Below are 13,822 nucleotides of genomic sequence, written 5' to 3' on the forward strand. Positions count from 1 at the left end.
TAATTAATTAAGCTGGCTCCAAGGTGATGTTAAAATTATTGATCAACTAAGAGCAGCAGTGAATTCTTCATCTCTTGCTGTCTTCAGACCAAGATTCAGTATCTTTCAGGAAGTTCCACTTTGACTAACCAGTCACTCAAGATACTCAGCTCAGAGCAAGGGTATTTTGGATGAAATTTAAGGGCTAATTATAAGAAAGGCTGACCAGAAGACCTACTGGTTTCTTCTAGCCTCAAGGCTGTTACCAGAATGCTGTCAGAACATATTTTTCAAGAATGTCAGTGTAAGTTCTTAATTTCATTTGAAAATATGTGAGAAATAGAAATCGGGTTCCTTCCACAGAAAAAGAAAGTGGTAGTCAACCCAGTGACAATGACTGCTTGTCTGCATAGTACGGTAACATCCACGTGTAGCTACTGGGAGCCTCCCAAAGCTGCAACCACAAACGTGTGACAAGTGCAACCAGTTTCTCTGTACCATACCATAGGCAGATAAGTATGTATACCTCTGCGTCTATGTTTAAGGATGTGCAGGCACATGTCTTTCGGCTACCCTGACAATGCTGCTCTAAGCTTCAACATTTGGGAAGGCCATAAAGGAGAAATGTGCTCCCAGACTGGGGCTGTTTTTAGAGAAAAACAATGGAGTGATCAATTCTGCTCCCTATGTTCCATGTGAAAGGTTAATCCGAGTGACCTTCTGGCCTTACACTCTGTAAGTTGGAGGAACTGCTCCGAAGATGATGGAGTTGCTGTGAATTTATCTCAGGGCAAGTTTCCTGGCAGAAATATTTTTCATTGGTTTTAGCACTAAGACCTCGTGGCTACATACGAATTTCTCTGGCGGCCAGTTGGGCTTGTGTAGCTGTGGCCCTCCATCTCCCCGTCCGTGAACCCCGAGTCACTGCCCGCACCAAGCCAGCGCCAGGTTAACTGAGTCAGGAAAATGACCCGTGGAAAAACCAACCATTTTTCATAGGCTGTTCTCAGCGAGATCAGCGTGGGTCACCCCCGAGGCACTGAAACTTTTGCGTGAGCATAGTGCTGAAAAAAGTGCAGAGACAGAAATGAGCAACCAGAACCAGGGGAGGTTTTGGGGTGGTTTAAATTAACTTAAGTGAGATTGCAAGTTGGAGGATCTAAGCGAGCAGCAGACAACTCCTGCCATCTCAGCAGCATGGACCTCTCCTTCATGCTGCTTCAGGCCTTGCATAAATCCAGGCTCAGAGAACTAGACCAGAAGATTAGCTTTCAGTGAGTTTGGCTCCATGTTGGTCAGATAAGAGTCACAACCTGTTCAAGAGGAGCAACAGAAGTATGGCAAAACCCACCCACCCAGCCGACGGGGCTGCCATGGAAAGGAGGGAGGAAGCCCGCCCCTCTTAGCAGCAGCAGGGAGCCAGCAAAATAGCGCAGCTGTGATGTGATGCCACATCCTCAGGCAAGTGTCTTCTGTCCATTCCTCCTTCCGGATGAGTGAAACAAACATTTAACTTTCTGGACAACATACAGAAAGAGAATGATGTGATGTAAAGGTTTTATCAGCACAAATTTAGGGTTTTTATTCGACTCACAAACACAAAGCCATAAATGAAAAATGGAGATCATCTCAGAGAAGTACCCAGGCTCCGTCTTCACACTGTTCTGTAACATGCTGTGGAATGCCACCACAGTTGCCTTTTTCTGCATTTATGCATTAATAATGTAAAAATAAATACAAGTGTTAGTGTCCTTTGAATCACATAATAAAGATTTGGCACAAATAATGCCAAGTTTGTTTCTTTCTAGAAAAACTCATTTTAGTAACTCCAGGTTTCATTAACTTTTTTTTCAAGCCTGCATGAATGTAAGCCCAGGCTTAAAGGAAAATTTCTGTTCTTCATTGTTTGGCTGATACCAATTTACCCAAATGGAATGTCTGTAAATGAAGGAAATCTTGACAAGCTACAAAGAAGGGCTATAGGGATAATTACCCGCCACGTTTCACAAACATTTTTTCTTAAACTTGGAAAATACACAGAAATTGGTAGGTACCTTATTAGGAGCAAAGGCAAAGACTTCTCCTGAGATGCAAAGAATGAAACCTATAAATTATAGTATCACATTTTATTTGTGGCAAATTATTTGTTCTTGCCCAGAGCACTGGGAGGACTTGCATTCTTCTTTCTTGGTGCATTACAATCAGGTCCGGAACTCATTAAGAAAGTATTATATTGTTTTTTATATATATATTTAATGTATATATATATAAAAGTATGTATATATGTATCTAGAAAATTTATATAGAGAGGGTTATTGGTAGTCTGAGGGAAAGACTGAAAGAAAGAATCAGCCTCATTTACAGAACAGAAGATTCAGATCAGATATTAGGGAGGACTTTCTAACCATAAGGAATTTTTACAACACTACAACAAGGTATCAGGAATGTAGTGTAGATGTTATCACTGGAAGTTTTAAAGGAGAGGGATTAACCAGGGGTTTCTCCTGCTCTCCCCCATCCATGCTGGCAGCTGCTTTTAGCTGTATGTGTGGAGACTCTGCAGTTTTGAAGAGCCCTGCATCAGTCTGCATAATTATTTCCTTTATTAGCTAAAAACTACTATGCAGCCCTCCCAGTAGACCCCACTTCAAGCAAGCCCTATAACGATGTGGTGCAATGTTACACTTGTTGGAGAAGATCTTGGACCAGGAGTGGCTTTAGACAAGCGTAACTAGTGCAATTACACTGTGTACCATCCCGTTAGCTATATTTTGATAAAGGCATACCCAGCTGCAGCTTAGGGCTGTTTTTTTATCCTTGCAATGTGACACACAACATCTCATTCACCTTTCCCTGTGGGCTAGTATGCCAGACGCATTCCTTAGCAGGTAATAGAAAGGAGTATATCTCCTCCTTTAATACTATGTCTCACTTCTGATAAAAAATGCCCTTACTTTAGATGTGCTAATGAGAGCATTCTCCTCCCCTGCTCATTTATGCACAGTTATAGTAAAGGTACACTTTGTTACTTGGCACTTGCAAAACATTTTGTAACTATTACATTAAAGAAGAAAACTGTCAAGCAAATGACAAGGCATTCTCAGTGCAATTCTGGAACTGGAAGAGAATGGAAAATGAAACTATCCGTTCCAAGAGAGCCTTTTAGGATTCAGTGTTGCAGTACAGATAAAAAGAAGGTTTTTAATTATAAATCATATTTGCCATTGCAAGTAGTCCCACTGAAAGAAAGAGGAAAAATGCATAGACAGTTAAAGCCAAAGCAGAGCCCTCTATGTACCTGTTTTGCATATTTTGGTTCAGATTATAAAACCAGATTCTTACTCACGTTAAGAAATTGGTATGGTGATAATGGAAGCATGCCTTCTGTGACTTCTCAACAACTTTCCAGACACATTGAAACTAACATCAGCTTTCTGTAAAAAATTGGGTACTTTGTGAAGATATGTTTTATTGGAAAAGTAACATCTAGAGAGCCAGCTGCTACCAAATGAGTATGTATTATTAACAAAAGACTCAGAAAGCTTTCCGCTCACTGGAGTTAAACAAGTATACATTTAATCTAAGCTCTGAGTTTAATTAACTGCAAGAAAAAAAATCAAACTGTTTTTTTTTCACAAGCAATTATGCCTAAATATGATATTGTAGGTGCATATGAATTTTTCATATAATCATTTGTGCACACAAATAAGGCATTTATGTAAGCAAGGACTAATTGTCTGCACAAATCTTGTCAACTCAGTAGGCTTTCACTATGTGCAAGCAACGCCTGTTGCAAAATAAAAATTGCTTTACAGCTTTTCTGGAAACATGGTCATAAACTTCTATGTACAGAACTCTCATAGTTAAGACATATTAGATACTGTGCTTGGTGTGTTTATAGTATAGATAATGTGCTGTTCAGATCATTGTGGACTATGGTGATGTGCAGAATCTGTGTTCAGTCTGTTCACTAGAGTAACTAAGCCAGAAATAAATTCGTATTAAGGCATAATTGATCTCTGCAAGTGGTTGCTCCCATGCAATTACACTGTTGTGGCTGCATCAGAGCAGAGACTGTACTTAGTAAGAGTCCAATCTTGGATGTTTCTTGGGTAGATTAAGGTTCTGCCATGTGCTCAGCACCTCTGCAAGAGTTAAGTTCCTTTGAACTAGTCTCATCCCTGTGTGTTGTGATCAGACCTACCAACAGTCGCTTGACTTGCACGTAAGCGTGCCACCATGTGGCTGGGCATCCCACGTTACGTGATGGGCACAAGTCCAGTGATGTGACAGGGAAAGACTGCAAACCCTTCTGAAAGAGGATGAAATGAACGGGGAGAATGAATACTGTTAGAAGAAAACATATCATTCCGGATCCTACAGCCCAAGAGAGGTGAGGCTGCTGCTGCTCCCAGTCTCCAGGTCCAACCAGTAGTGAGGCTGAACATGTATTTCCAGCTGGCACACACACAGAAGCACACACACACACTATATACATACATATATACATGTATAGCCAGCCACACACATCACAGACACACTCAGAGCACTCACACCAATATGGACAGCACCAATGGCCTTATCCTGCTCCCCCTCTAGCTGGACAGTATGGAAGTCCACTAGTGAGAATATATATATACACACACATATACAACATAGGTCCCTCCAGCAGCTGCTGTCATACACTCAGTCTGCCCAGTTAGCTGGCCCCTTGATCCCAGTCTCCCCCAGTCGCTGGAATCTGGACATACGAGCCCCGGGGCTGCAGCCCTGCTCCAGCTGGTGGTACAGAGCGACAGACACACACAGTTGGCCAGGACTTCTCAGGTCCCGTAGGTGACCCGCCGTGCTCTTGCCCCTGGAGATACAGAGGTGCTCTCACACCCAGAGCTGGCCCTTAGAGACCCACTCACCCCCTTTGCTCCCGGGCCACTTCACCTGTTCACCGCCTGGTCCAGATTGATCTGGGGCTGACGGCTTTGCTGGGACAGCCCCAGGAGGGGCCAAGACAAGGTGGTGGTACTTGGTTTGGGTTCCCACCTGCCAGTGTGCCCCTGTGCTCCTCTGGCTTGTGCGGATGAGCTTTTCATGGGCTGGTGGTCCCTGGGATGGGCCTGGGAGCAGCCGGGCAGGGTATTATTTGGGCTTTCCCTCCTGCCGTTGTTGCTCTGAGCTCATGTGGATGAGTTTTATCGCATAACCTAACAAATCCGTATTGAGGCTAGATACAGGTGAACACTTTGTTCTACACCATGCTATGACTAAGCAGTGGGACCAGCCCACTGGTTTGACTTAGTTCTGTGTGCTGACCTGTGAGCAGAAACCAGAATTTATTTCTGGCAAATAGAGGGGATATTTTTCCTGTTCAATAACGTCCTTTTTCAATCTAGTTTTCTGTTCTTATGGTTTGTAAACTAGATCTCACACATGATGCAGAAATTGGAGCTATTCATTTTTGTTAGAAATAGTCTAATTACTAGAATTTAAATAATTTGTTGACAGGTGACTCATGAAATACATGAAGAAGTAAAAAATACATTCATTAATTTAATTCTGCTGCTTATTTAGAAGATCATAGAATCATAGAATCATAGAATCATACAGGTTGGAAAAGACCTCTAAGATCATCGTGTCCAACCGTCAACCCAACACCACCATGCCCTCTACACCATGTCCCTAAGGGCCTCATCTACACGTCTTTTAAATACCTCCAGGGATGGTGACTCCACCACTTCCCTGGGCAGCCTGTTCCAAGGCCTGACCACTCTTACAGTAAAGAAATTTCTCCTAATGTTCAATCTAAACCTCCCTTGGCGCAACTTGAGGCCATTTCCTCTTGTCCTATCGCTTGTTACTTGGGAGAAGAGACCAACACCCACCTCGCTACAACCTCCTTTCAGGTAGTTGTAGAGCGCGATGAGGTCTCCCCTCAGCCTCCTCTTCTCCAGGCTAAACACCCCCAGTTCCCTCAGCCGCTCCTCATCAGGCTTGTGCTCCAGGCCCTTCACCAGCTTCGTTGCCCTCCTCTGGACACGCTCCAGCACCTCCATGTCCTTCTTGTAGTGAGGGGCCCAAAACTGAACACAGTATTTGAGGTGCGGCCTCACCAGTGCCGAGTACAGGGGCACGATCACCTCCCTGCTCCTGCTGGCCACACTATTTCTGATACAGGCCAGGATGCCGTTGGCCTTCTTGGCCACCTGGGCACACTGCCGGCTCATGTTCAGCCGGCTGTCAACCAGCACCCCCAGGTCCTTTTCCTCTGGGCAGCTTTCCAGCCACTCTTCCCCAAGCCTGTAGCGTTGCCTGGGGTTGTTGTGGCCGAAGTGCAGGACCCGGCACTTGGCCTTGTTGAACCTCATACAGTTGGCCTCGGCCCATCGATCCAGCCTGGCCAGGTCCCTCTGCAGAGCCTTCCTACCCTCCAGCAGATCAACACTCCCGCCCAGCTTGGTGTCATCTGCAAACTTACTGAGGGAGCACTCGATCCCCTCGTCCAGATCGTTGATAAAGGCGGATAATTAAGGGGAGGAATTTGTGACTCATGTGAGTAGTCTTTTTTCCTGGGAGTGGTCATCCTGAAGCCAACAAAACTGCAGATAAAAAAAAGATACTGCTGTGTAAGAAGATCAGTATCACTGCTTATAATACAACAGCCACTCTATGTGACCCAAAATCCAATACTGAGATTTACAAAATTACTTCTCGGGGCCACTAAAACCATTAGGTGTCTAAAGTTCTACCAGGCAAGTTTTCTGTAGACCTGTTGCTGCGCATTGTTTCATGGCACATACAGAAATGCCTTTGCTTTGGCTGTGCCGCACAGCTGGTTACCTACCTGACATCTACTCCAGCTCAGGCAAGATTTTCCAAGTCCTTCTTCTTTCACCAAGCACAGCTCCAGGGCTCTGTCCAGGAGCTGCTTTCAGGGCTTATTCGTTTGGTGGAAGGAGGATGTGATGGTCTCATTCTTCCCATTTTTATCAAAAGCTCTGTGGTTAAAGAACATACAGAGGATGTAGGCATCCAGCGGCCATACCTACCTTCTGCCTTGGTGAAGTTGCTTTTACTCCATTCAGAAAGAGAAGGACAGACCCAAATGTCCATGTCCCACATCCCAGGTCAGGAGTCCAACAACTTTATCTTTGCTTCCCAGGACTGAATTTATAAAACAAATTTCTTCTGGTAAAGCTGTTTTAGTTAATTTTTAACCTCTCTTTTTTTTCACATTGCATTACACTTCCATACTGTGGATGGAATTAAACTTTATTCTTGTTTTTTTGTCATAATTAGTCAAAAGAACAATTCTGGATAAGGTTGACACCTCATTAATGGGTACCTTTTTGTGGAAAACTGCTTTTGCAATGAATTTCAGTGATTTAACACAGTAATCTGACCTTGTATTGCTAATATATAATATACTGTAGAGAATTTTCAAATTGTTGGGATTTAAAATACTGAATTTATCTCATATTCTTCTGATTTGACTAGTTGAACAAACAGAAAATCCAAAGTAGCCCCACCTGATGCTGCAATAGCACAATGTCAGTTGAAGGTTTGGGAAGGGGCATTATTATTACAAATCACATTCACATTCAAAGTGTGCTGGTTGTTTGCATTATGATTCTTTGTTAGTATTAGTATAGTGCCTGATTTGAAATACTTGTAATCCTGGAGTTGTACGAAGAACTAAAAATAATGTGGCTATGGTAAATCCAAAGGATAGGAAGGCCAGGGGAACTCATTAGAGTAACAAAGAAAATAGGCTGAGCAGAGAAATCAAGAGGGCAAATCACTTTGGTTTTCTTTGTGTGGAGCGGGAATATGCAATAGCATATAAGATTAGATGTAAGGAAAGTACTCTTGTGAGAAGGGGCAATTTAGCAATCACACTGAGAAAGAAGATGAAGCCAAGTAATGAATGACATCATGAAGAGAAAAGAACTCAGAGAAATATGTGGAAGAGAAACCTGAGAGACAGCGGTATTTATGAAAGAAAAGAGGTGAGGATTACCGGTGCTGGCAGATGCAGATGATTACAGAGGCACTGAAATCCAAAAGGAAAGGAAACTCAGGAAGCAATAGTGTTAATGATATCTGATAGATCAAGAAGAATAAGAAAAACATTTCGCTGCAGGTGAATGAAGATTTTGGTCAAAGTAGTTCTAATTTAGGGGGAAGAAGTCAAAATGGACCAAAATGGAGTTGGAAAGAGTGAAAATTATAGAACAAAGAAAGCAAGGGCTGGACTTGGGGCCTGGACAGTGGCTATGAATGGAAAGACTGAGAGACGTGTCCAGGACATACTTGGGGCAGAAGAAAATGACCCTAAACAGGAGTTATTAGAAAAGATAGAAAGTGAGGTGAGAATATGAATTATTGGACGAAAGGGATAAACAGATTTAAAAGCAGATGGTTATTTCTATTTTTTTTTCCTGTACTACGAAAAAAGTGTATCGTATAAAAGCTTAAGGACTTTTTACCTCGGTTTTCACCAAAAAAGTAAATTGTAATTGGGGGGGCAATACAAAAAAACCTGCAATCAAAGGGTAAGATCTCTTTCTGGAGTGGGAAAAGAAGAGGTGATAGGTTGGGTATTTCTTACACAGCTGGAATGGAAAGGGGTAGATGTCATTGTGGAGATCCAGGAGACCAGAAGAAAGGCAGATGAAGCGCCCTCCTTGAAAAGGGACAGAAAGGAAGTTAGGAACTTATATACTATAAATTTCACTTCAACTCCCCCCAAAATACTGGATAAATAATAAATTGCTTGTAAAGAGATTAATAGTTTCTACCAGGTGTGTTTCGAGAATAACTCAGGTTAAAGAAATCTAATTTTTTCCTGGGAAAGTGTGACAGGCCTTGTAGATGGGATGCAAACAATAGGTGTCCTGTATTTTATTTCAGTAAGCCTTTTGATGTCATCTCGTAACATCGCTCTTAAGTATGGGAGGGAAATATTGTCCACGTAAAAGTATTATGAGGAGTCCAAAGCTCCTTTGGAAAACATAGTGCGGGGGCAAGATTTATCTGACAATGCACGGATATTTAAAATACACCAGATGAATCAGGCTCTGAAAGTGCTCATTTCTCTCTGTTGACTATAAAGGTAATTTATATAAAGGTAAAGGGATGATTTCTGTTTTCTGACCAGTTATCTCAAGTTAGGTAAGATACATCCCCCTCTAGGTTTGAATGGTTTACTGTCAACATAGAAGGACGCTTTGAGTAGGCTTTTGAGGGAAAATGTCTGATTTCGGTAGTAGTCGGTATGTTCATTAATGAGTTGGATGCTGGAATACGTATTACACCTATTGGATTTGCAGACCCTCCCAGCTGGAAGGGCTAACGTTTTTTTGGGGAAGGGATTGAATTTCGAAAGGTTCTTGATTAATTGAAAAAATATTTTGAAACTGGAAGGGGCAAAATGTTGTAACCTGTGTACAGCGTATACAGGATATTGTCTGTCGCTGCTTGCAGGGGTGAGCCGCTGGCTGTGGCTGGATTTCCCCTGATGAACAGAGACGAAAGCCTGGAACAGTGAAGGAAATGGGAGTACCACAGGCCTTCACTCCTCGCTTTCACGGTGGTTTTGAGTACGAGGAGCGCGGCTCCAGCCTCGCCCGGGCCCTCAGCCCCACGCAAGGCCCAGTTGGGGGGCCAGGACTCGGGGGGGACACTGGAACCCCGGCCCTTGGCCGTTGGCCGCCACCCACTGCTCCCCTCGGCCCTGTGAGGGCCCCTTCGCCCGCCGGGGTGCCCGCCTGCGAGGTGCGGGGGCGGGCGAGGCGGAGCCGGGACAGGGGCGGGCGGTGGCGCCTGAGGGGCGTCGTCGTCGCACACCCGGCGGGAACGGGGGGCGGGGCCTGGGGCGGCCCCGAGAGGCGGGGCTGGAGGGCGGTGCGCTCCCCTCCCCCCTTCGCTCGCCTGTTTGCCAATGGGCGGGTCCGGGTATCCCCGCTGCCCGCCTCTGTCGGTCGGGGCGAGTCCATTGCGTGCCGTACGGGGGGAGCTTCGGACCCGGATGCTGGCTCCCGGTCCGGTTCGGAGAGACGGGGAGGAGCAGCGATAGCGCCCGTGGATCAGGAGCGGGCGCTGTCCTGCGGCAGCGGGGGTGGCTGATCGGGCGGGGGGAGCCGCTTTGTCCGGGCGGCTCTCCCCTCCCCCTTCCACTCCCCCTGCGTCCCGGCGGGGGATGGTGTGTGCCGCAGCGCGCGCCTTGCTCGCGCGGTTCGGCAGCTCGGCGGGGGGAGGGGACGGGAGACCCGGGCCCCGGCGGCTCTCCACCGTGAGCGCGGGGGATATCGGGGAGGGGGCGCGGGGGGGGGGCGCGGCGGGGCGCTGGCGGCCGGGACCATGTCGGCGGACGAGGAGGAGCTGAAAGTCCCGGAGGAGATGTTCAAAGATGTCAAGTTCTTCGTGGTGGGAGACATCGACCCCAAGGTACCGGGTCACACCCCCCCGCCCCTTCCCCCCCCCCCGGGGGGGCACTGTGGGATCGTCCAGCTCCTCTTCCCCCCCTCCCCTCCCCCCCCCGGACACTTCCCGCGCGGGCTCGAGGCTCACGCGCTGCTTCGCAGCACGCGCCCTGCCGCCTCCCGGGGAGGGCGCGCGCCTGAGGGAGAGTGGGGGGGGCCGGGGTAACGGACGGTAGCGGCCGTGCCCGCGGCCAGCGCGCCACCACCCGCCATGGGAGCCCGCGGCCCCGGCGCGCAGGCCCCGTAGCCGCCTGAGCGGAGGAGGGGCGGGCGAAGGGACTTCCTGTTACAGCCCGGGCCGGGCGGGCAGCCGGCCACCGCGCGGGGCAGCGGCTCTGCCTGCCGCTCCTCCGCCCCGGGTGCGGGGCGCGCCGCAGGGCCGCGCTCGGCCCCCCGCCCTCAGCGTCCCGCTGTGCCAGCCCCAGCCCCTCCCGCCCCCGCCCCGCCGCTGTGTCCGGATTCAGGACGGGGACAGTGACAGGCCGCTCTCGGCGCGGGGAGGCTGCACGAAGGAGGGCTTGGCTGGCTCTTCCCCACACGGGGGTGCCTGCTGGCCCGCTCCCCTCCCGCCTCCGTGTGTGCCCCACAGGATGGGCGCGTCTCAGGACCCCCGCGGCTCTGGCGCCCGCCCCAGGGCCTTTCGGACCCGTTGGGTGCCGATGTGGTTGGAGGTGTCATCTCCGTGTTTTCTCTGCCCTGGTCCGGAGAGGCAAGGAGCAGAAGGTGCTGACAAATGACCGTCCAGCCCTCTGGCCTAGGGCAGTACCCTGGATGACAAGGTTGGCCTACTCGGGCCTAGGGCAATACCCTGGTTGACGAAGTTGGCCTTATAGTTAATAACACCCAGTCATGTTGGGTGAAGGTGGTTAAAAAAAAAGTTTCTGTGGCATGTCCAATTAGACAAGTGTTTGAAGTGTACCGTATCTAGCTTTAGGACAGCACCTTTGTGCGAATTCACACTGAAATTAAAGTCTTGGCTGCTTTAGTAGTTGCTGCAGTGGAATCTTTGTTCAGCATTGGGTTCCTTTAATCTCATGTTCTGGCATTTGCTGGCTCTTACAGCCAGCAAATGAACTTGAGATGTAGACGCTGACCTGTTGAGATGGTTTTTATTCCTAGGAATAAAACAATCGTATGCTAAAAATAAATACAGTCTAAGAGTATAGTTAAAGAGCAGGGAAAAAACCCCAAGGTCTTTAGACATAAAATTTTTGACAGCGTGTTACAGCTTGAATAACAATTCCTGTATTTAAAAGAAAACTATAGCAGGAATATTATTATGTGTATGAAGATGAGTGCAAAAAAACAATAGGACTCTTGTATATCATTTATCATATAAATAGTGTCCCGAAAGGCATGTAGTTAGTTCTGTGTTGACATAGCAAGGCAATCAGCGGTATTGCCACAGAGTGAGTAAACAAGCATTCTCTTAAGCTGGCTTTCTTTCTTATGTTAAGTTTTATTCTTCTTAGCAGTTAGTGTCATTGTCTTAAGGCTTTGATTTGCTCTAAATCAGGTACACTAAATTCTCCTCTATTTGTGGACGGCTTCTCTGGGTTGCAGCAGACACCGAAGGTGGCTCTGGTGGAGCTGATGAGGTCAGGCGCAGGACTGCACAGAAGTGGTTATGCTGCTCCCAAGATCAGGTCATGCTGGAAGCTGTTGAGCCACTTTCATGAGCGATGCCCGAATTGAGAAGTCCTGTGCATCTGAGTTGTTTTTGCGGCTGGCTGGCCTGTTTAAACACTGTTCCCTCCGCTGCTCTGGTTTCTGAAACGGCTTGCTGGCGTGGCACAGCGTTACAGGGAGGCCAGGGCTCGCTCCTGTCCGCGCTGCTGAGCCCTTGGGAGCTCGAGGGGCCGGGGAGGGCAGAGTCCTGCCTGGGCTGGGTGGCAGAGCCGAGTCAGAGCGAGTAAGTGCGTTGTGCTGAGCTTGGGGCCGGTTCTTCGTGGGTGCCTTTGTCCTCCCTTCTGCAGGTGCCCCCTCTGGTACCCTGGGAACAACCCGAACAGGAGGAGTATTTACTGGTTGTGTTTTGAACCTAGACAGAAAGGAGACATTCTGAATTGAACTCCACAAATAGGTTTTAAAAAGAGTTCTTATAGTGAAATGTTGTTCCATTACTAATATAAAAATTACAAATATATTTGGCACTTTTTACTTCTTCATATACAAATGGATGCTAGCTTGATTTTGAAAAGAAGTTTCTTGCTTCATCTTTTGGGGAGGAGCAGCTTAAATTTCCAAATGGTTTCATGGAAAACCAGTTATCTTAAGAAATATTAAAACAGGCCTAGCATAAGTGAGCACTCTAATCAAAACAAATCCAAGAGTAAGAAAGAAAAAAAGTAATATATTCAGGTGAATAACTGCATACCCACTATACTGCATACCCTATTAAAACATATGCAGCATAAACTAGAAGGGAAACAAAAGTCTGGAATTGTGCCTAGATGTTCTTTGGCAAATGAGGGAGAAGTAGGCTGCTGGCTCTCAACTTTAAATCCATTCCATTGGGACGTGCACTTGGCTGCTCACACCTTACAGGGAGTGAGGAGTAGATGTCAGCTATTATTTTTTTTAATAAATGCTTTTCCTGCTTTCCTAAAAGATGTAAACCCAAACAATCGTGCTTTGCTAACACCAGTTAAAATCAGTATTTCATACAGAAAGAGATAAAAAGTAATGCAATGCAGCATAAGGGCTTTGAGCAGGATATTTGGTCTCTGGTTATCTTTTGTTTTATTATTATTTTAATGTTTTTTTATGCCCATTGTCTTCTTAGTTTTGAACTTTTCTTCTTGTTTCTTCCAACGCAGACTTTGGAGGGAGAGAACAAAGATAAAATTTATATGCCCAAAAAATGAAATTTCATTTAATGGATTTAAGCTAACACCTAAAGTGCAGGATTTATAAATGATCATATTAGGGCTTTTTCAGCATTTTATTTTCTATTTACAGGTATATGGTTGGTACTAGTATAGGTGTAGTTCTTTAATTGTGCCAATAAAACTTTTCACTCCAGGCACTACTTAAACTGAAGGAGTCATGTTCTGAGAGGAGTTTTGAAGTTGACAGGAGCTAAATTAGGAAAAGTCTTTTTCATACCGCTTTAAATAATCACATGAAGTTACTGTCTATCATAGTTATAGTGTTTAAACTTGCTACCTGAAACTAGTGTAACTTTTTGCATAAGCAGACTCTTTGCACAGATTCTTTCATGCAGCATTGTTTCAGTAGGAAAAAAAAAATTGTACTTCTAGCTCATCAGTTGTAACTTCTTTCTCATGCTATCTGTCAGATTTACGTGCTCAGTTTTCGTTACATCAATTCCTGTTTTTAGCCTTCCCTTAAACAAAGAGTTG

At 46.1% G+C, this 13,822-nt stretch overlaps 1 protein-coding gene across 1 annotated transcript in view; it reads left to right on the forward strand.

Moving 5' to 3' along the window:
* The first annotated feature begins 10,230 nt into the window (after positions 1 to 10,230).
* The window catches only part of PAXIP1 (PAX interacting protein 1), a 35,420-nt gene continuing 31,828 nt past the window's right edge, over positions 10,231 to 13,822 (forward strand). Inside the window, exon 1 of the mRNA XM_075144167.1 lies at positions 10,231 to 10,422. Coding sequence (XP_075000268.1) covers positions 10,336 to 10,422 — 87 coding nt within the window. The 5' untranslated portion in view covers positions 10,231 to 10,335. The remainder of the gene's footprint in view (positions 10,423 to 13,822) is intronic.

Source organism: Calonectris borealis, chromosome 2 (assembly GCF_964195595.1).
Source record: "Calonectris borealis chromosome 2, bCalBor7.hap1.2, whole genome shotgun sequence".
In the NCBI taxonomy this organism is placed as follows: Eukaryota; Metazoa; Chordata; class Aves; order Procellariiformes; family Procellariidae; genus Calonectris; species Calonectris borealis.